This window comes from Puma concolor, chromosome C1, assembly GCF_028749965.1.
Source record: "Puma concolor isolate L17-30 chromosome C1, mPumCon1.1.hap2, whole genome shotgun sequence".
NCBI classification, from domain to species: Eukaryota; Metazoa; Chordata; class Mammalia; order Carnivora; family Felidae; genus Puma; species Puma concolor.
This window is the reverse complement of record NC_141674.1, coordinates 92330583-92354018: the sequence shown is the minus strand read 5'-3', so window position 1 is coordinate 92354018 and position 23436 is coordinate 92330583. Positions and strand designations below refer to the sequence as shown.

General features: G+C 37.9%; 1 protein-coding gene across 2 annotated transcripts in view; it reads left to right on the top strand.

Annotated features, from left to right (window-relative positions):
* Positions 1–23436, top strand: part of VAV3 (vav guanine nucleotide exchange factor 3) — a 355073-nt gene that overhangs the window by 232577 nt on the left and 99060 nt on the right. For both annotated transcript variants that reach the window (XM_086717722.1, XM_086717723.1), the window contains exons 18-19: positions 9066–9091; positions 14939–14984. In XM_086717722.1, the coding sequence (XP_086573848.1) occupies positions 9066–9091; positions 14939–14984 (72 nt within the window). The remainder of the gene's footprint in view (positions 1–9065; positions 9092–14938; positions 14985–23436) is intronic.

The window sequence follows — 23436 nt, the reverse complement described above, 5'->3', positions numbered from 1 at the left end:
CTCCCTCTTTCTCTGACCCTCCCCCATTCATGCTGTCTCTCTCTGTCTCAAAAATAAATAAACGTTAAAAAAAATAATAAATCTTTTTTTTAATAAATACAAAGTCCCAGGTACTGTTTTATCACTGCTGTCAACTCATTTAGACCTATACAGATCCTTTAAAGTTGGCATTGCTGCTGTTTTTACATAGGAGAAACTGAGGCATAGAGAAATAAGTATCTTGCCTTAGTTGCTTAACCAATAGAGTGAAGAAAGTCCAGGCAGTCCAGCTCCTGAGTTTGTTCTTTACCCCTGAGTTATGCTCCCAGTCATGTGAATTCGTGGTGAGGATATATGCCAAATGTGATAGATGCACAGTGCCTAACCCTTGTAAACCACCAGAGTAAAATCATGTGCTTGGTTTTTGTCTAAGAGAGATTTTCCAATTTTTTAATTTTTTTTTTTTTTTTTTAGCAAAAACACTTCTGAATTTAGTTAAATTAGTAACTACCAAATATGTTTAGGTTTCAGTGCTTTGAAGTGCTGTGAGAAATTCAGGCGTCCCCAGGACCATGCCTGCCCTTTCCCCATGGGTTGTCTCAGAGCTGGAAGATTTAGACACCTTCAGTTCCAGGATCTCTTATTTTAAGATGAGGAAACTGAGTCATAAAAGTATGAAAACAAGGTAACTAAGAATAAGGCTGTTCATGCCCTGCAGATTATAGATAATGGTTATTTACACCCATGTCATTGATTAAAGGTAGCATCATCCTCTAAACTCTTTTATAGAATTCATCGTACTCAAAAGCAGGAAAAAAATTTCAAGCCTCTGTCTGAATTTACTTCTTGGAGTTTTAAACATTATTCTCTTGCTCTCTTGGTTTTGTGCCTTGCATTCAAAGTTGTCCTGCATTTTCCTGTTTTATGCAACTGTGTCTTATTCTCTCTTTCTATCCTTTCCTGCTCAAGATTTCTAAGAGACTGATGGCATTGAATGCTCCTAGTCTGTTAATTAGTGGTGTGAGCTATTAAGAACCTGCCCAGGAGGCTGCCCTGTTTTGCCTCTAGATTAGCATTCGTGGGTAGCCCTATGACTAAAGGGCCATGCTTATCCTGAGTGAAGAGGAATCTGATACAGCTGTCAGCAGTCCTCCCCCTCACTCCCAAAGAGATGCCCTCTAAAAGTTGGAAGTTATGACATCCTGTTCTCGAACCCACCCCTTCCTGCACTGTAGTAGGTAGTAACTGCACATAGAGTGTGAGTTTGAGCTTGGTGAGTGTGGTAAAATAGGTAGAATTTTGAGGACATGGGCAAGCTAGAATGTATGGGTGTTTCCCAGCTAGCAGAGGTTTTGCACAGAGTACACTAGTTCAAAAGTATAGTTTTCGATGATGGGTATGACATTCGGGGAAATGTGGATGTAGGGGAGGAGGGCAGGAGGGAGAACAAGATGTATCAAGGGCTGGAGAGCTAGTTTACTTGGATGGGGCTTTTTCTGGAGAAGAGCATTTCAGGAGAACTTGACTTGGGGGAGTGGGATCAGCTAAATTTAAACAGCTAAATTTAAAGCAAGTCAATGGTATTGATTTAGAGCAAACGCAAATGCTTAGATAATCCAGGTTCCCACATAAAATTTTATCTTAGGTGATTTGAGATTGACCTCAACTTTACAGAGCTTTATAACTCTATTGTTTAATGTAGTCTAACTATATTCTTAGGAGACAAAGAGAGTCTGATAGGCTCAGTATGAGTCAGGAGGCTACTTGTAGCTCAGAAAGCTGTGCCCAGTAGGAATAGTTAGATTATAAACATTGGGTAGTTGGGGTAGAAGGCAGTTCCAGAAAGTGGATCATGCCATTTTCTCTCAACGTTGGTCCAGGCGGAGAAGGGGGACTAGTTGTACAAAATGACACGGTAGCCCAGGAGTTGATGAAGGTTAGAGAATCTTCCGTTCTACTTGTAATTGCCAAATACACTGGTCATCACAATCTAGGCCTTACCTAACTTGAGTTTTCCCTATTATTCAGTACTCTTAACCATTCCCCTTGACACTTTCCTTCATATCCTACCACATCCCCCATGCTGTCGTTTAGCTATCTGATTAATTTCCCTGGCATTAGCTATAACCTACACCCAGGCAGATAAGTCACTAGTTCCACATAAGGCTTTTCTCCTGAACTTTGGATTCAAAATTTCTATCTTCTTCTCCCATCTCCTTTCCCAGGTGTCCTGCAGTGACCTCAAATTTCACATGTCTAAAACCAGCCTTGTTAGTCATTAACAGAGGCTTCCTCTGCCTACTCCTTGTCTTAGTTAAAGTTTCAGCATCCATGCACTCACCTGAACCTGGATGTGCGCCTTGATGTGCCCACCTCTCTCATCTTCATTTACTCACCTATTGTTCTTAGCTCTCCTCCTAAGGCTCTCTAGAACCCACTGATAGGGTATTGCTATAGATTAAAAAAAAAATCTCAGTGTCATTTGTTTGGACAACTGCAAAAGCCTCCTAACTCCTTGCTGTCAATCATACTCCTTCTATATGATTTCCAACATGATCTTCATTAAAATCAATTCTGATTGTAAGATTCTACTGCTCCCAATACCTTCCATTCCTTACAGAGTAGTGTCCAAACTTCAGTTAGACTGGAGCTGCTTGCTGATAAGAACCATACTTAAGTGATGCCCTTACCTTTGGAAAGCCATGGTAGGTGGATGAGTGAGTGGACAGACAGTGACAAGTATGAGTGACAAGTGATGAGTGGCTGACAAACAGATGGACAGTGTAATGAGTAGAAGTATAGCACTAGGGTTTCTGGGCTCTGAGGATCACTATAGTGTTGGAACCAGAAACAGGAGGCTGTGGGAGATTGGACAGGTTTTGATTCTGCCCTTGTAAAGACTGGAGCCCAACTCGATGAAGGATAAGTGAAATGAAAACCTTCTCTGAATCCCTGGCTGGTACTTTAAGAATTGAAGATAGACTTGGTAGGACCTTTGCATTCCTTTCTAGTATTTATGCAAGGAAAGGCTCATGCTCTGTGCATCAATCATCAGGCCTTTGACAGGGGAGCCTAGGTTAGGTTAATAAGTAGCGAGGAACAGAACCATATCACAGAACACCTGATGACAATAATATCTCAATTTCTAGGGAAGTATACTCCCTGATCCAGTCAATCCCATTTTCAGAATTCTTGCTGGGGTTTTACTATTTCCTCTCCTTGAAATGCGCTCCCTTTTCTCCCAACAGTTCCAAGATCTATTCTTCCTTTACTTCCCCTACAAGCCCTTTGCCAATCATTTAACCTCACCTTGCCACCCAACAGTAGTGTGAATTAAATTGTTCTCTAATTAGTTTGTATGTAGGTTTTATGTATTTGCTGTTAAGCAACTAAAACACTCCTAAAATACTTCAAATCCCATTGGGTTTACTACATAAACATTGATTTTTCACACATGCACTCTTGGCTGTGAGTTCCAAAGCCCTCCAAGGTAGCTCCCTTCTAAGAAATGGCTTGGGGATCTGAGCTGGTTCCATCTTGGGACTTTGCAAATTCAACACATGGCTTCCCAGTAGCTGTTCTTAAAACCTCATAAACTGAAATGAATAACACTTTTTTTTTCCTTTTAATCACACTGTATTGGTTAAAAATAGTTACATTAGCCTCAACTTAATTACATGGGGAGGTAGACAATGTGTGGAATACATGGACGGTTTGGGCACTTTTCATTTCCTCTAGTAGAGTATGTGTTCATTCCTGTAGGGAACGTATTTTCATCTTTTGTATTCATCCCTTAGTACCAAGTCCAAAGTCAGGATGCTTAACCTCAAGTTGTTATTCCCTTTTCCCCAGATAGGGATATCTCTGCTCCAATACAATCTTTAATAGTGTTGGATGTAGCTAGACACTAACCAATCAGCATGTGAAATAGCTCTTAGGCATTTCTTTTTGTGGAACTTAAGCCTTATTTGGATGTTGTCTTCCCTGAATTTAGAAACCTTTTATGTTTCTTGCTCTGTCACCCTTAAATTTACCTAGTTTTCATTCATCTTTGAAATAATTACTTGGCAAAAATGCAGTGCATTTCTGAATGAAGTAAGTCATTTATATTAATATTGAACTATGACAGATTATTAATTCAAGTGCATTTGAAATATTTTAAAAAGGTGTTTTTAGTTTTCTGTTTTGTATTTATAAGACAAACTGTGCAACTTAGAAACAAATTTGAAGGCTGGGTGATTAGTTTATGTCTTAACATTTGAGAATTTGCATGGATATGAAGAGCAGGCAATTTCCCTCTCTCATTTTCACTGAACTTGAGTTGATGCCTTCACATTCACCATGGCAACCTCAATGATCAACACGTACATGGCCTCTGAAGTGTGCTGCCAGAACTTTCCAACCTTAATAATGAATAGGTATGGACTCCATTACATGAGACTCTCTCAACAAGTCGCTGCAGAGCTGATGCAATTCTAGAATGGCATTTCTTTCTCACAGCACACCACCAAGAGGGTCTAATCCAAACTGCGACCTTTTGGGAGCACTTGTGTTTTTCCCCTGCTAAACCCTTCTTACTCTGACTTTGATCAATAATAGCTTGCTTTGCAGCCTCTCAGTTTAAACAAAGAAAGTCGCACTGGAAGGCAAATATTGCTGGAGCAGAAACTTTGGTTTAATGCATCTTTTCCTTTAGTGGGAATGCAAGCTTCAGCTGCTCTAATATTTAACCAAAGCAGGTCCCCATTTGCTTCTCTGTTTAATCGTTCTTTTATCTAGGCCAGCTCCTGCTCCTGCTGCTGCTATAGCCATTCCTAATTGGAAGGAAGTTGCCTTGGTATCCTAATGGTTTAAACCTGCAGGATTGTTACCTAGAACCTCTACCCCAAAAGGCATCTGAAATGCCTTTTTTATTAATAATAGTGCGGTATTTTATCATAAGAGGTAAGCTCTTAGAGCATAGTTTTATTTCAGCCTTGTGCCACTAGGCATTTTATCAGATTGCTTTTACATGAACTGAGACTTGGTCATTGATTTCATTACCAAAAAATGACTTTGGTTCTACTTCATATGACTTAAAGCCTTTCCCATAAATTAGCCCTCTTTTTTTAATTTACCAAGAAAATTTTATTCTCATGGTTGGTTATTATTCCTTCCACTTAACTATTTGGGTGAGTTTAGTGATATACTAATGATTATTAAAGTAAACTGGAAAATATCATGTGGTCTGTTAGAGCTCTTGAAAAGACTTGAAATCAAAATCTCTTTCCAAGTATTTAAACTTTTTTCTTCCCAATATTGTTATAGATCTGAGTGGTGAACTTAACATTTGTTTAACTTCAAAATTTTATCAGTTCAACTGTCTTTTAGTTTTAATGTTTGACAAAAATAGCATGTTAGCCATGATGACAAGGCGCCTTCAAAAGCTATTCTGGTTATTACTTTTCTGTGGCTTCTTTTGAGACCAACCGTCTTACTGGACATTGATTTGTTTAGTCTTAACAAATAGAACTTCAGATAAGAGAGCAAATTGTGTAATATTGTATGCTTTGAGAGCCACTTGTATTGGAAAAACAAATATAATAGGACTGAATTTTTTGTTTAAACAAATGAATTGTATTAAGTGAATCTAAAGCCTCGGTGGAAAACAATTCTTTTACACAAATATGCACATTGAACCCTGTGCTGGCATTGAAGATGGAGTTCTGCAAAGCCTCCAAGCACCTCAGTAACACCCCTTCTCTGAATTACATTAAACCAGTCGGGACTTGATGAAAGAATGCAAGGTATAAACCCCTTGAGGGCCTGTGAGTCACCATCTAGAAAGGCTCTTGAAAGGGTAAGAACATTTTATAGTTTGATCAATAGCAGTCTGAGAATAGGCTGCGGGGTAAAGACAAGTTGAGGATTAAAAACTTTGGGAAACTTGAAGAATTGAATTACTCTCCTAAGGAAGTTCCCAGGAGAAAAAAGAGAGGACAGAAAGAAAGACTTTTTCATCAGATCTCAAGCAGCAACCTTTCTGTTTGGTCAGAATTCAGCTAAAATAGATTTGATGGTCATCAGCCCTTATTATCTTGATCTTGATGCAGAACTGTGACACACAAAGTGTTTTTTTAGGGACCCAAGTACCTGCCATAGTAGTTTTGGGTACATATCAAGAGGAGATTGAAGATGGTGTTGGAGACTTCAAAATTAAAGCAACCTTTCCATAGAATATTTCATTGAAAGAGGCCCTTATTCTATTTTTCTAGCCAGAATGAGCCTTTACTTGAAAATGTATAAAGCAATTTTGGCAGTTGGGTCTTCCTCTCTCATCACTGTTATTTTAGTATAAGTTAAGCTGTTGCATTAGTATGGTTATCAGAATTTAGATTTTGTTTATAAAGGAGGCAAATAGTTCAATGCTGTGGCCACTAGGGTAAGTACAAAAGTAATAAGATAAGAATTGCTGAACTTAAAACAGGTTCTAAGAGTTATTTCAAGACCTTTGGGTTTTGCACTATTCTTAGAAAATTTACAGAAACCTACTATGACACAGAAGTAAATAAAAGCTGAGACTTTTAAGAGCCACTCTGCTAGACCCAGTGTGAGAAGATCAAAGTGTGAACTTCTCCATACCAACTCTATGGAGGACGTGGGCCTCTTTCCTGGGTGACAGGGTATAGAGGGTAGATATGGTAGCCATGAGGACAGGAAGTGGTGGCAAGGAAAAGGTAAGCCCTAAATAAGAACTCAGGTCCTTAGAGTTGGAGTTACATCCAGCACAAAGCCTCTTTTCCATTTTTCCTACTTGGATTACAATGAAGAGGCTTTGTGTAGAGGAGTTCTTAGTACATTTAATCAGAATTACAAGGAAAGCTGATGAGACATCCAAAGAGAGAAAGCAGGAGCCAACAGGAAGTGCGTAAATGAAAGAGAGAGATTGGGTAAGGTGGTCAGCCCAGTCTGGATTGCTTCTGGCTTTGTACCAGTCACCTGTGTGCCTTGCTGGGACCTCTCACTCTCTTGAGTCCTGTAATAGGTGCTTACTCATGCAGGGAGCTGGCCACATTGAACTTACACACTACATAACAAAATATGAAGAGCCTGTCAGTGAGAGTCTTCTATTCCTAGATCTTAGTTTCTGGGTAAAGAGGTACAAGTGTCTGCATAGTTAGATGACCACCTTAGATGCCATCTTTTCCCCTTTCTGAGGAGCAACCAGATGACCCTCGTGGACCATAGTGTCTCACTTACTGTCACATCGGCGATCATAGGTTTTATACAAAAATATAATACATTTAAAACATGCTGTAAAAGACCTACTCACAAGGACATAAAAATACTTATATGCAAAGAGTCAGAAAAAAAAATGGTAATTTTGAATTGAAATTAAGTTGCATATTCATTTATGAACACTGAACCCAAAAGATCTGAGGTTTTTCCGTTTTGGAGGACATCTGGAAATAGCCAGCCTTTCTCAGTCTCCTTAGATGGAAAACTTAAACTCCTCTCCCATTTGGTGCTTCTTGCAGTTTATGATTCTCAGTTCAGGCTCTTTCTCTAACGCACCAGTAGGAGAAAAAAAAAAAGTAGTTTAGGGCTATTCTGGAATATAAGTCTTTCTGGTCAAACCAGCAAAACAGGTGTCACACCTGCTGTTAGGAACCTAAGTTCACCTAACCTGGGTTCTTAGTCTTGACACAGCATCCAGCCAAATGGTACCTATAGAGACCCTTTCCACAAACCTCTTAGGCAGTCTATCTTCTGAAACATTGCTTATTTCTAAATGAGGAAAATAAGTGAAATAGCTTTCTGTCCAGGAATACTCCTTTGTAAAGGCCAACTTTAAACCTGGCAAAGATGCCTTCATAGAAGGCAGTCATTTGTGAAAGCTGGTGGCGTGGGGCTTGAAATTGACAGGGGAGTGCACACTTAACTTTTCTATGGAAAGGTGACTTTGGTCATGAGTCTTCCATTTGCATTAATCAGAAGTACTCTTTTATAAAACAAAACAAAACAACCTTCTGTTCCATGCCCCAGGCAGCTTCCTGTGTAAAGCAATCTGTGGCAGCTAGTCAGGTGTTCAGGTTGGAATTTTCCCCTTGAACTCGGGTTGTGGGACTTCTTGTATGGTCTTACTGAAACAGCTTACAAAGCTCTCATTTAGGCCTGTCCTTTCTTTTCTGGTGTTTCCCTCAGTTTCTTCTTTTTCTCAGATCCCTCTTCAGAAGATCATTTTGGATGGGAGCAGTCAGGCATAGACTCAAAATGACAAGGTGTTTGCCATCACAGCCTGGAAAAGCAATAACATGTGTAGGTGCTCTTGGGTATGGAGAAAGGAAGCATAAGTATCCAGCAGGTGTCCACGTGCAGTGTGTTGCCTTTACTTTCAGAACAACCCTTCACCCTTCTGCCACTGTACTCATCACCTGCAGATCTCCGGGTCCTTTACAACTGTTAGTCATTTTCAAGAACTCAAATGTAATGAGTAGATTGTTGTTTCTGCTTACAGACGAGGAAACTAAAGATGAAAGGGAAAAATTAGCATTGAGGTCGAATCCTGTCAGTTTTGTATTTCCATCTTTAAATTAAACTGTCTTTCCCCCCAAAAATTAAAAAAATAAGAGTTACAGCCACTTAATGAAAAAAAATTCATAAGCAATACTGTACAGTGTTAAATTCACAGTTGTTATACTCAATGAAATACCTTTGTGTAACTTAGTGCGTTTAGACTTAAAACTAGGTGTGTTGAAAGGTTCCCACCTAGCTTTTTCTCATGCATGTAAATTTAGTGCAAGCCTCTGTTTCAAGGAGCTTTATGTGGTTGGATTGACATTGCTTAATCAACAATTGAAAAAGTTAAGCATAACCTAGAAGTCATTTAGAACTGTGAGTCACTTTCCTGACAAGCCAATAAGGCAAGAGAACCTGGGTTGCAAAACAATTACTAGCCCAGCCTGAGGGACCCTGGAAATATATTACAAGTATTAGTTAGGGAAACAAAGCAGCAGTGTTTTACCAAGCTGCAGAGAACAAGCTAAGGTTGCTAACTAAACAAAATAACTTTACACTGACAATGCCAATTTTTACATTTGTTTCAGAACAAGGGACACTCAAACCACCGGAGGTAAGATTAACATTTAAAATTTTTTTATATAACTTTTGCATTTCAGGTTGTTTGTTAACTTAAGCAGGCTTGAGCTTTTAGAATGCTAAATGTGTGTCTTAAAATGGATAGAAACAGAGCTAGAGAAATCAAGTGCTTATGAATTAAATGCACAGGTTAGATCAGAGGAATTTTCAGTCACTGTCTGGAGATCTTAGGTAGAGGGAAAATGTGAATATTTAAGAATGTGTGTGATATGGAAACATCATACTTAGGTACTTATTCAGGTAAATTTCAAATACTCTAACAACATGTGGCCCTAATATCGGGATACTTTTCCCTAGTTTCCTGCAGAATTCCACAAAACCCTGAGGTTTGTAAAAGTTAATGCAACTATATTCATTTCTTTGGAATAAATATCTTTGATCCTACTAGTACAGAAGGAAGGTAGCCCTCCCCCCAGGGAGTTGGTAGATGTGTCCCTGTCATGAAACATTGCATGGCTGCCCAACATTTGCTAGTCCTGAAAAGTTCTAACAGTGTTCATCTCAGAATGTGGTTTCATGTTTCTAGTAGTTGTCTATTTGAGCACAAACATGATTTGTATCGTGTCTTATTGATCAAAAGCAAGATCTGATAGCATTTTTTTTCAGCTTAACACAGTTTAAGGTCTAATGGCTTAGAACTGTGTGATCCCTGTCACCTCTCAGAATAAAGGTATTTAAAAAAAATATGAAAGAATGAGAAATATGACAGATTCCAGACAACCGTTGCCTTGGCCTTTAACCAAAAGTAGCAGATTTCTCATCTGACCTCCCAAAAATAGTATCATGGAGAAAATTAAAATATAAAATGTATGTGATTGGTTATGTGAATCGAAAGTACAGTAATTTGAGAATTTCAGAGTAAAAGAATGACAAAAAAAACATTCTATACAAATTTTTTTTAATGTAATAATTATGTATCATTAAGGGTGGTATAATATTTTTTAATAGGCTGGCATTTATATTTTGAAAATAATGAAAAGCACAGTAAGATTAAATAAGCAATTATTTCTGCTTCTCTTTTGCATAAGTGCATAATTTGCACATATAGGGTATCAAGAATGTGCTATGGGGATGCTCATATGCACTTCTTCAGTGTTTCAGTTAAGAATTTTAGTCTAGAATTTAGATCAAGGAATATCATAAAAATAGTTTATGTAGGCTTTTCTAGGGCTAAAATTAATTAATGTGAAATTTCTTTTACTGTTTAGTTGTCAGGTCAGATTTTTCATCAGGACTATAAGGGTGCTGCCAATGAAGATTTTGGAAAGTGGCCTGCTTTCTCTTATTCTCACACTTCCTTAGATTATTGAGACAGAACTCTGAACTTGAACGAAGTATTACTTTACATTTACCCTATTAGCTATATTTATTATTATTTTTTCCAAAGAAGATGATCTCACTTGATTTTATTTAAGTAATGTGAAGTGGGTGTATTTACAGAAAGTGTGCTAATAAGAAGTAGTTAATAATTTTCATATGATACTAAATAATTCTCTCCAAGCATTTTATCCTTTTAAAAAATGACACGGAAGCCTATTATGAAATGAATTAATTTTCACGTTGACTTTTTTTTAATGCAGCATCAGTGGTTTTGTGACTTGCTTAAGTATTGAATACAATAAGTGCAATTTTTATTTAATGTGTGATTCTGCTCATCTTTATTTTGGGTGCATAATTATAGTAAGCTCTTATATTACCCAATCTATTTGGAAACCTTAACTTGGTTTAAGGAGAAATGTCGCAAAAAAACGTTAAGAAGCATCTTGCACTTTATGCTTTTCCACCAAGACTGTGTGGAGGGTGGTTTAATTCTCTGAGGCAGAGGCTTGTATGATGTTCAGGAGTCTTCCTAGTAGTAAATAATAAAACCTTTTGTAAGCTCTGTCATCTGTAGTTTCCCCACCCTTGAAGTTCTTTCTCTCCATATACCAGTTTGTAGTCCTATTCTGTTCCCCTTTCAGTAGCTATGATTGTGACTTTGTAATTTTTAATTTTACACTTTATTCTTAAGATAGGTCAGTTTTTAATAGCTACAGGATCTGTAGGCCTTCATGAGCCCCCTTCATGTTCATCCCATGTTCTATTCTGGAGTGGGCCTTCAGAAGCTGCCTTCAGCTGTGGGAAGTAAGATTATTATTACCTATCTATTTAACACATATGCACTCTAAATCCATTCCTTAATTTGGTTTTGTTTTTTTTTTTTTTACCTTTAAAACTGAGGTACCAAAGCCAGTTACATAGCAAATGAACCTTTTGCTTATTTTGTTGGTAAAATCAACAGAGAATTAAGTTTATCCCAAGAGGCAAGAAGAGATTCTTGGATGATAAAAGTATTTCTTTTAGAGAAAGACAAGGTAATGGGTAATGAAGCAAGAAATAACTCAAATGCTTCTAAAATTAGGTTGGTTGGTTGTCCCCTCCCCTGCCCCTTCTAGTTTGATCAAAGAAGATTGAGAAAGTTCTAAAGACCATTTCTCCTGATCTCATGGGGCTGCATTTGACAGCTCCCAGGGATTGCCTCTAGGTGTGCACTCCTGTTTTCTCTCCTCTCCCTGCTAGGGACAGAAGCTCTGTCCAAGCTTTTGAGAATATAGGTGGGGGAGGGGAGTAGGTGGGATGGAATATGACAGAATGACAATTGAAATTAGCATTTTAAAATTGTTTATGGTCTGCTAAATATTTGCAAATTTTTTTACAATGTAAAATAGTTTTTAGATGCTTTGTTTAATTTTTTTTTTTAATGTTTGTTTATTTTGGAGAGAGAGACAGAGCATGAGCTGGGAAGGGGCAGAGAGAGAGGAGGACACAGAATCCAAAGCAGGCTCCAGGCTCTGAGCTGTCAACACAGAGCCCGACATGGGGCTCAAACCCACGAACCCTGAGATCACAACCGAGCTGAAGTCTGATGCTTAACTAGCTGAGCCACCCAAGAGCCCCTGGGTACTTTTAAAGTAAAATAAATCTCCAAAGGCATTTGGTATAAGTAGCTGAAAAAAAATTTGTTTTTCAATACAACAAATCATAATTACACTCATTCTTCCTGTAGAAAAATTTGTTTTCGGGGTCACTGATTTATCAGGAGGAAAAACCTAAAACATAAGCAGTAGGGCAATAACTTTAGAAAAACAGTTTGTAATTTGTGTGCATGTAAACAGTCAAAATACCATGAAGTTAATAGTAATGATGATGATGATATTATTATTGTTATTATCATTATTAACAACAACAGTAAAGTTGTCACTTAACTGTGTGGCCGGAAGTGTTCCAGGCATTTCACAGGACTCATTTAATTCTCACTACAAATGCTGTGAAGTAGGTGCTATTATTATCCCCATTTTATACGTGAGAATACTGAGGCACAGAGATGCTCACAGTCAAACAGCAGGTGCCAAGTGACAAGGTCTGAATTGGAACTCAGGCAGTCTGATTCTGGAATCCATATTCTTTTTTTTTTTTAATTTTTTAAAATATTTATTTATTTTTGAGAGAGACAGAGTGCGAGCAGAGGAGGGGCAGAGAGAGGGAGACACCAAATCTGAAGCAGGCTCCAGGCCTGAGCTGTCAGCAGAGAGCCCGACGCGGGGCTTGAACTCATGGACTGCGAGATCATGACCTGAGGTGAAGTTGGCCACTTAACCGACTAAGTCACCCAGGTGCCCCTAGAATCCATATTCTTAATAATTATACCATGTTCAATCTCTCTCACTCTCTCTCTTTTGGATGGAGTGTGCACACGAGCAGGGGAAGAGGCAGAAAGAGAGGGAGACAGAGAATCCCAAGCAGGCTCCACACTGTCAGCGCATGACCTGAGCTGAAGTTAAGAGTTAGATGCTTAACTGACTGAGCCTCCCAGGCTCCCTTCTCTATTGTTTTTTTCATACAGTGTTATATCAGTTTCAGGTGCACAGTGCAACGATTCATAGTCCTGTTCATTACTCAGTGTTCACCACATAAATGTACTCTTCATCCCCTTTATTTCAGCCACCTCCACCACCGCTCTGGGAATCACCAGTTTGTTCTCTGTACTTAACAATCTGTATGTTCATTTTCTCTTTTTTTCTTTGTTCGTTTTTGTTTCTAAATTGCCCATGTGAATGAAATCATATGGTATTTATCTTTCTCTGACTTATGTCATTTAGTATTATACCATCTAGGTCCATCTGTGTTGTTGCAAATTATTCTCTATTTCAGTCCTCACTTCAGGTAGTATAGCATTGGTCTTAAACCCAAGTGTTCTTTTCCACATTTTAAGTCTATGATTTTTAAATGGTACTAGTTTGGGGATTCCAGGAATAAGGCCCTAAGGTTTTATTCCTTTCTTGCCTCCAGCATTTTGATTGTATACGGTATAAGAGCACAGAAAGGCAGCTTCTTTACATTAAGAAGGTGAAGGGATATGTAGGAAGTAAGTAGCAACATGATATCCGTCATTATCTATTTTCCTGTTGAAAATATTGTCAGTTGTGGTCATTGTCCTTTATAGAGAGAGCTCTGCAAAATGTTACAACATTTCAGGGAGAACAGATATTTTCATTGAAAGCAGCTTTCTTCTAAATTATCAGCTATGAATCTTGGATTCTCACGCTTCTCCTTTTTGTGCCTTGTCTACCAAGAGCCCAGAGAGACATTTTCTTCTCACTTATAACAGTTCTCTTTATACTAGTTTTTCCAGTACAGTTACCCATCTTGCTCAACACAGGTTCACCGCTGATTTTAATGATCATATTGGGCTTTTTCAAATCCATTTTGAAAGTAGTTTGGTTAAAAACAAAAATTGTAAAAATTTCTTCAGTTTTCTCCCACCTTGAGAATCCTGAAAGTCTGCTCGATGAGCTTTGAGACAGGAAGGCTGTAAGAACCTATTTCACCCATTTAACTTGTGAATGAAAACAGCAAGAGGAACCCTAAGAAAAATCCATGGTTAATATGTGCTTAGCAAAGCCAAGTGTGCTCTGAATGAACCCAAGTCTCCTCCAAACACAGGCAAAAACCCCAACACAGAGAGAAAATTGCTTTTGTAAAAATCTAAATTTTGTGGTCTTACAGACTCAGCATTTCATCCAGTTGTATAATAAAAAGTGATAAGTCCTTATTAATTAGTGAGATTACTTATTAGGTGGGAATGAATTTAATTATTTGTGAAATGGAACATATAACCACACATTTTCAAACATTTAAAATTTGTTTTGCATCTTATTTATAATTTTTGTAATGCACAATTTTTCATATGGCTTTCTTTTCTATGATAAAAATTAACTTTCATGTTTCACAAGCTGCATGCCTGTTTTATTTCTTAAAGTATTGAGATGCAAGTGACCATATTTAAAACACCATTCTCAGTTAAATGTTTGTTAAAGTCAGAGCTTCAGATCTTGGTTTTGAGGTTGTATATCTTCTCTAGTCTCTGGCCTGTCAGGCCTCAGAAATAGCTGAGTTAGAGTTTTAGACATCACATGTCTTTGCTGGGAGCATTTTCCAACCAAGAATAGCTACTTGGGCTTTGTTCTAATAATTCCTCTGTTCACTATGACTTCCAAAAAAATTTTTTTTGTGCCATAATACCCAGAGATGGCAAATGAAAAGATCTTTCTTTTCTGTGGTGTTGTATCAGCAACATCAATTATAGATGTTCAAGTGAAAGACTTATTAGAGAAACAAAAATGTTAAATTACAAACATGGTAGAAGCACGTTTCGCTCAAATTCAGTCATACTTTTAAATGGAAAAAGTGAAACATTTATTGGCCTTCCGAAGTATCACATATTAATACAATTTTACTAATGCAAAATCTTTGTTTTGCTTTGTTTCACTTTTCTGCATAGAAACGGACCAATGGACTACGAAGAAACCCGAGACAGGTGGATCCAGGTGTGTTTTTGATTACTTGTCTGTAATCATAACTTCAGTTAAGTGATTATGAAAGTATATGAGAATTGCTGTAGAAGGTCAGACGGATTGTTGGCCTTTGTTCCTGGCAGTTTGGTATGTGATGAGTGACGAGGAGGCGCCAGTCTACTGTGTAAATCATTTACCTGACAGTGCTTCCTGGGATAGGCTCACGTGATGAGTAACCACCAGTACTGCACTCAAGAACCAGCCATCGAGCTGGGTATTTACTTGCTGAACAGCTTCAGGCTCCCTGGTTAATGCCAGTATATCCAACACCCTCCCCTTCTTCCCAAATGTGGAAAGAAGATCATCCAACAAGCTAGCATTTAAAAATTAGCATTTTCTGGGGCGCCTGGGTGGCGCAGTCGGTTAAGCGTCCGACTTCAGCCAGGTCACGATCTCGCGGTCCGTGAGTTCGAGCCCCGCGTCAGGCTCTGGGCTGATGGCTCAGAGCCTGGAGCCTGTTTCCGATTCTGTGTCTTCCTCTCTCTCTGCCCCTCCCCCGTTCATGCTCTGTCTCTCTCTGTCCCAAAAATAAATAAATGTTGAAAAAAAAATTTTTTTTAATTAGCATTTTCTTTTTTTGTTTTTTTTTTGTTTTTTTAATTTTTTTAATGTTTGTTTATTCTTGAGAGTTAGAGACAGCATGAGCCGGGGAGGGGCAGAGAGAGAGGGAGACACAGAATCCAAAGCAGGCTCCAGGCTCTGAACTGTCCTCACAGAGCCTGATGCGGGGCTCGAACCCATGAACTGCGAGATCATGACCTGAGCTGAAGTCAGATGCTCAACCGACTGAACCACCCAGGCACCCCCAAAATTAGCATTTTCTAAGGGGGTGAAGGAAGTTCATAAACTAGACAATTTTGGTACCCTCCTCTTTTGGGAAAATACTTTTCTTCATCCTTCATCTGTACTATTTTATGATAGAAGAATGAATTTAAAGACTTGGTGAACAAGTATCCTCCTTTGAGACCAATTATTTGTCTGCAGAGAGCATACAGTTGTTTTCTATTTAACATCATGAGGTTTGTTTATCATTATTTTAGTATAATTATTTTTCCACCCATTAAACAATGCCTTCCTCAGTTTAATTACCAAAGGTTTGTTGTGTAAATGGTCTTATTATTATGGGTAAAGGGTACTCATGGCCAAAGGATTCCAAATATATGAATTTGATAATAAATCAGGTGGGGCATGAAGCAACCTTGCTGGAAAATAATCTGGATTGTGTTTTGTTTTCTCATCGTAAACAGCATTCACCTAGTTGTAAACCTGAGCTTTCAAAGCATTCTAGCTTTTAACTGAAACCACACCCATGGTAGCCATGCCAATTTATGAGCTGTTGGAAAAGATTTATAGGACCTTTGTTGCCTCTGGCTAGAAATTGCCTCACTTATGTCCTGAGATCAGTTTAAATCTTTTAACTACAGAACAAAATTGAGGCCATTAAAAAAAAATAGGTGTTCTGGTTTATTTTAATAGTTCAAAATTCCCAACACAGTACCCTTTGCAGAGGATTCTGCAGTAATATTTAGAAGTGACTTCTTCAGTTCTATTTAGTATGAGTGCATGGCTGTGAACAGATTTTTTTCTTCTTATTTTGTGTGAGGTGTACTATATTTTTATTTCAGAAAATGATCTAACCTTTACAAGTGTTATTTTAAAAATATTTTCTCTTTCTTCTGTGGACATTTTAATTTAATCCGTTTTCTTCCAGGGAAATGCATTTCTGTAATGTGTCAATAGGAACACATTTGACTATTAACAATTGACTTTATAGCTGGAATTTTTAGGAGCCCTTAGCTTTTCTAAAGAGAGTTATAGTGAATTCACAGGTGGTAAGTATAACAAAGTGGACCAGTAATATAATAGTGTATGCTCAAGTTCATGGCTTTGTATATGTACAGCGGCTCTGGTATTCCTAATTGTCCACAGATTTTAGAACTTCATGAAGAATAAACTTAAAAATACAAAAGATGTGGTCCGGTATGTTTGTAAGGGGAAAGAAACATGTATATATACATGCAGACACACCCCCACACACACAGATTGTGTACCATATAGTTTTCCATTAGGTATGGTAATTATATATGAGCATTTTCTCATTTCTCTACATTTTTGAAAACAAAAAACAAAACAAAACAAAAACAAATCGTTGATCTTGCTTGTTGTATATGCTAACGTGAAAACAAGTGTTTCTCCCTGTAGGTGTCTTTTGATGTCTGGCTGAGTTATGTGTGCATCTTTGTTTCTTTCTGTTGGGAAGTTGCTAGCTTTTAGGTTCAAAGTTAACCCTTCCTTGATCACTGCCCTGCACTGGGTTGGTCTTGAGTATCATTTAGCATATTTTCATAGTTTTTACATTCATTCTAAGACGTTTAAATGAGAAATCTGTAAAATTGAGGCTTTCTCAGCAGGGACAAACTGCTTGCAAGGGGCATTATTTGCTGCTCGTGCTTTTACCATGGAAATTCCTTTCATCTTTTCTAGCTAATTTAGTTGACATATCTGAGTGCGAATACATCTAGTGTTTTCCAGGGCCTCACTTGGGGTGGCTTGTACAAAAGACCGACTAACTGTAAGGCCTCTCGTTTTGGAAAGGAACTTAATGCATAGTTATATGGGTGGTAGGTGCCTAAGAAGTGTTTGTTAAGTGAATTAATGAATTGTTGTATGCTTTTTGTGCGTGCGTTGGCTCTCTTGCTTTTTAAATTCCTCCTGCTGACAAAGTGCACAAGTACAGTAACGGAGCATTGAATAATCTAGGGGTAAGAAGCATGGCTCTGAGGCACAGTGACTCGGGACTCAACTTAGGTGCTCACTTGCTGTTGACCTGTGGCAATTTCTTCCCTTCTCTCTGCTGTCCTTTCCTCATTGAAAGGATACTAATAATAGTACCTACCTTACAGAGTTGTGAGCATGAGTAATAAGTGTTACACGAGTTAATAGGCATAAAGCACTTTATAACAGCCCCAAGTATGTAGTAAATAATAAGGGGTGGCAGTTATTATAATAATTACTTTATGGTAGAGCAAGGAGCTTAATATCGGACATTTTGTCATGCATAGAAGAATCAGTGATATTTGCCAGTTATTTCTTTGCACACAGACCCAGATTTTTATGTTGAGTTTCCATTGAGGCTAGATGTTACATAAATATAGTTGTTTTCAGATTTGCCGGTATTCCCTGCTTATCTGATGGCCATGATATTTTGTGTATCTTTAAGAAGAGAAACAATCAGGGGCGCCTGGGTGGCTCAGTTGGTTGAGCGTCAGGCTTCAGCTCAGGTCACGATCTCCTACTCCGTGAATTCGAGCCCCGCATCGGGCTCTGTGCTGACTGCTCGGAGCCTGGAGTCCGCTTCAGATTCTGTGTCTCCCTCTCTCTCTCTCTCTGCCCCTCCCCCGCTCATGTGCATGCGCGCGCGCGCGCTCTCTCTCGCGCGCTCTCTCTCTCTCTCTCTCTCTCTCTCTCTGTCAAAAATAAATAAACATTTAAAAAAAAAGAAACAATCAAGACTGGTGGTTGAGAGTTTTTTGGTGGAGTTAGAATAGTGTTTGTGATTGCATTATAGAAACAAAAGAAAGAAAAACCTCCCAAGTTGAGAACATATTTGTGGGGTTCTGTTCAAACCAAGAAAAATGTAAGCTATGGGTTTGCATCGTGTGTTGTTAGCACATATAAAACATTCACTCTTTATTAATAATTGTGGTTAATCTTTATAGAAAATACTTGCAAATGGCTTTGCAGTTTATTTTTTCTTCTATTGTGTGCTAAGAAAATTATCAATTTATGATCTTGACTGCTTTTATAAATATAGTAATGTGTTAGATGCAAATTGTGGTAGCTCTTTTGGATATCTTAAATATAGCAGATATTTTCATCAGTTTGTACTTTTCTTCCTAAGACAGATGTTGGTTTCAGGAAAATAACACTTGTAAGAGACAGATCAATTATTTCAGGAACACGGAGGTGCTAGGCCTTTTTCGAGAACATGAGATCATAAATCTCAAAATCTGAGCACTGGTGTAATATTTATCACTAAAAGTTGCACTCAAGGTCAAAGTTACTAATTAAATTTTAATACTGAATTTTAAACGTTCCCTTCTAAGTATGAAAGATGAAAGATTTATTTTTGTTTGCATGTGGCAAGTCTGTATTCCAGGACATGTGCTCTTTTTGGTCAAGCCCATGTTTTTGTCTTATTTGCAGCTCATTGCATCTTGTATTTAAGTCCACAGTCACTGGCTTTAAAAAAAAATCAGGCCAATGTTCTGGGTAGTGCTGCCTGAAGAGTAGATGGAGTAGATGGCAAATATTTAGGTAGCTCACATTGTCTTTCTGATCTTAGGTTACCCATGTGATTGATGATAACCTTGAATAGTAAATGAACAGGTAATGGTTTAAATGATGAAAGAGTTCTTTCTGAGAACTGTGCTTTTCATATGCTTATTGTAACTTTTGATTACAAAGAGAAACATGTGGCTTGGAAAAACTGTCTTTTCTTATTCACTGAGAAGATGTCCTACAGTTTCTTAGCAGAGACCCTTCAAAGATGGTCACTTTCTCTTTCAGGTGGGTAGGATTGATATGTAATGCCATTTCTATTTCTTGTATGAAGAAAGGACGTCCAGAAATCTTTCTTTCTTTACCAGCTTCCTATATCACAGTAAGCACCAGCAATATCATTAATTATAAAACATGGCCCTTTTTTGTAAGGAATTTATAGTCTGCCTAAAGAAGGAATAGATACAGGCGCAAAGTCTTAATTGCATAAATGCATATATAAATGTGCATCTGAAAATATTTTAATATTATATACTATTTTATATACTGATTCACTGTGTTTATGGCATACTGCCATAAACACAGTGAATAGTCCGATAAACATATAACAAATCCAGTTATGTAGTATGTGCAAAGAAGCAAATGGAATTGGAAGAGAGAAGCTCAGGAGGGCTCATACTGCTTTTAGGCTGGGTTGTCTATATATGCTTTTATTTATATAAATAATTTTGTTACACTGGTTTATTGTATTGAATTATAATAATACAGTTTTCCTTAATGTTTTAATGTCAAACAATTGATGAACTCATTCCAAATCTGAACAGAATTATTGATTTCTTTTAGATTGGATTCTAAACACAATGTCAATTTGCTCAATAGGGAAATTTTGTATTTTTAGTTTCCAACTAGAAAACATTAACAAGAAAAGTAGCAGCCCAGGATTTTAAAAATCACAGACCTAAAAATACATTTTTTTCCTTTCTCATGGGGGAGACAAATGTATATTCTTGAAGGCTTTAGAAAAATGAGCTTTTGTCTATAATAAATAAATAATAAAATATCCATAGATTCTGATATTTCCATATTAATCAGTAAGACCTACTTCTGTCTTTTCTGTCACCCCTAAAACTAATTTCTCATCAAATATAAATACTAATCTAAATATTGGGAGCATAATTGTAAATGTGTAAAAATATATTTCACATTGAAAGAATGAACTTGAGAAAGCTGGGACAATAGAACCCAGTGAGTGATTAAGATTCATTGCACAGAAATGAGAAATCCAAGCTGTGAATGAGTGCTGGGAGCCTGCTCTGGTTTTCAAAACAGTTGATTTGTTCTCAAGCTTCTATTAAATTATAGACGATAAGACTAGTTTTGCACTAAGGCGATTGATCACCTCGTACCTTTCTCATTCCCTTTACGATGATGATGACAGATTTCTATAGTGTGCATCATAGTCCTTGTTCACATCTCTTTTTGGTTTGAAGAGGATTTGTTTTGCCCCTTAGAGTCTCAGGGAAAGCTCACAAAGGGTCACTATTGCTATTGGCTGGCAGCTTTGGCACCTGGTACCTTGCCAAGTTTGTTTTTTTTTTTTTTCCCCATTGCTCAGGTACCTCCAGCATAGGAACCAAGGCGAGATGAATATTTGAAGACATGCACCAAGGTGCTTTAGGTGGGAAACACAGTATTAATAATGTAATTATTGAAACAACAAAACATTTGGAAAAGTATATATAGAACCTACCTCTGGGTCATTTATTCACTTCTAATTTATAGTTCCTTTTTTAAAAAAAGTTTTTTTAACATTTGTTTATTTTGAGAGAGAGACAGAGCATGAGCAGGGGAGGGGCAGAGAAAGAGGGAGACACAGAATCCAAAGCAGGCTCCAGGCTCTGAGCTGTCAGCACCGAGTCCGACGCGGGGCTGGAGATCACAAGCTGTGAGATCATGACCTGAGCTGAAGTCGGACGCTCAACTGACTGAGCCACCCAGATGCCCCGTAATTTATAATTACTGTTACAGTAATCATGTCTTCAGTAAATAATGTATTAAATACTTGGAAAAAATACACTAAAAAGGAAGTCTTGAATGTGGTGAGCTGCTTTTAGCATTTATCACTGATAAAGTATTCCTTGCTTGGAAGGTCAGGATGTCTTGGGCTTCCTTTGCAATATCTATGGCCCTGGTAATAAAATATTATTCAATTTCCAAAGAAAAAGAATGTGCTATATAAGGCTAAGTGCACACACACAAAAAAAACTTGAGAAATTTCTTGTGGGTCATTGTCCTCTGAGAACCAAGTAACTTGGTTCCAGTGTTTTAGTCTGAAGTAAGGCAAATGGAAGGAACCGGTTAAGTCAAAACTATAGGCTTCAAATGACAATATTGATACAAGTAATATCTGATACCAGGAAAACAGGACATCGGTAAAATAATCATTAATATGATAATGGTTTATAATTGTATAGTAGTTTTATATACAAATAGGATGACTAGCAAGTGAATTAGAATATTGGATGGCAGTTTGTGGAATTTCTATCAAAATGCCACATTGGCAAATATATCTTTCAGTATATTCAAATCAAGTTGAGTTTTAAAATTTTAATTTGAAACAAAAGAATTTATGTTCACCACTAACAGTTGTTTTCTACAGATAATTTTTCTTTTGGGATTCATTCTTTTCTGCGTAGATATTAGAAATAGATGGAAGTTAACCCATCTTTGAGAAACTTGGAGTTTTGTTGGAGAGGTAAGATGTACAAAAATAACATGTCAAGCAGTGTACTGTGTGGTATATGATGAACCACCAAAATGTGCCGTGCAGGTTATAAGTGGTATAGTTGACCGAGAGGGCAAATGAAGGAGAATTCATGTGAAGCAAAGGACACAGACAAGGAGGCAAAATATCTGACAGGCACATCAAGAAAAGACAATTTATGTGGAACTACAGATGTTTATTTTATTTTGGCCAAAGTGCAGATGTTTAAATAAAGTTAACTGTTATTAGGTTTGGGTCAGCTCAGTTCGTTAAGCACCCAGTATGCATTGTCAAGCGACACACATTTCAAACTAGGAAAACAAGAAAAAAGAAAAGATGATTTCCACGTGAAATTTGTTTTTGGTAAGAAAGAAGGGCTATGTTCACGAGAGAATCGTGGAGGGGAAAAGCAGAGGTTGAGTTTGAGCAGGCTTTAATGTACGGGCACACCTGGTTTTATTGTGTTTTGCTTTACTGCTCCTCCCAGATACTGTGTTTTTCACAAGTTCACGGTTTGTGGCAACCCTGCATTGAGCAAGTCTGTCGGAACCATTTTTCCAACAGCATCTGCTCACTTCGTGTCTGTGGGTCATGTTTTGGTAATTCTTTCAATATTTAAAATTTTTTCATTATTACTGTATTTGTCATGGTGATCTGTGGTCAGTGATCTTTGATGTCACTATTAGAGTTGTTTTGGGGTGCCACAAACCATGCTTATAAAAGACCACAAGCTTGGGGCACCTGGGTAGCTCAGTTGGTTAAGTGTCTGACTCGATTTCGGCTTAGGTCATAATCTCATGGTTCGTGGGGATCGAGACTTGTGTCAGGCTCTGTGCTGTCAGCAGAGCCTGCTTGGGATTCTCTCTCCCCCTCTCCCACTGCCCCTCCCCCCTTCTCGCTCTCTCAAAACAAATAAACTTAAAAAAATTAAAAATAAGAGACAGCAAACTTGATTGATAGATGTGTCTATTTCTGACTGCTCCGTTGACCATCGGTTCCCCATTGCTCTCCCTCTCCTCAGGCCTCCCTATTCCCTGAGACACAACAATATTGCAATGAGGTCAAGTAACAACCCTATGATAGCCTCTAAGGAAGAGTCCCACACATCTTACTTGAAATCAAAAGCTAGAAATGATTAAGCTTAGAGAGGAAGGCATGTGGAAAGCCCAGATAGGTCAAAAACTAGAGCTCTTGCATTAGTTAGACACGTTGTGATGTAAAGGAAAAGTTCTTGAAGGAAATAAAAGTGCTGCTACAGTGAACACGTGAATAATAAGGTGAAACAGGCTTATTGCTGATCTGGATAAAGTTTTAATGGTCTGAATTAGAAGATCAAACCAGCCACAACTTTCCCTAATCCAGAGCAAGACCTTAAGTCTC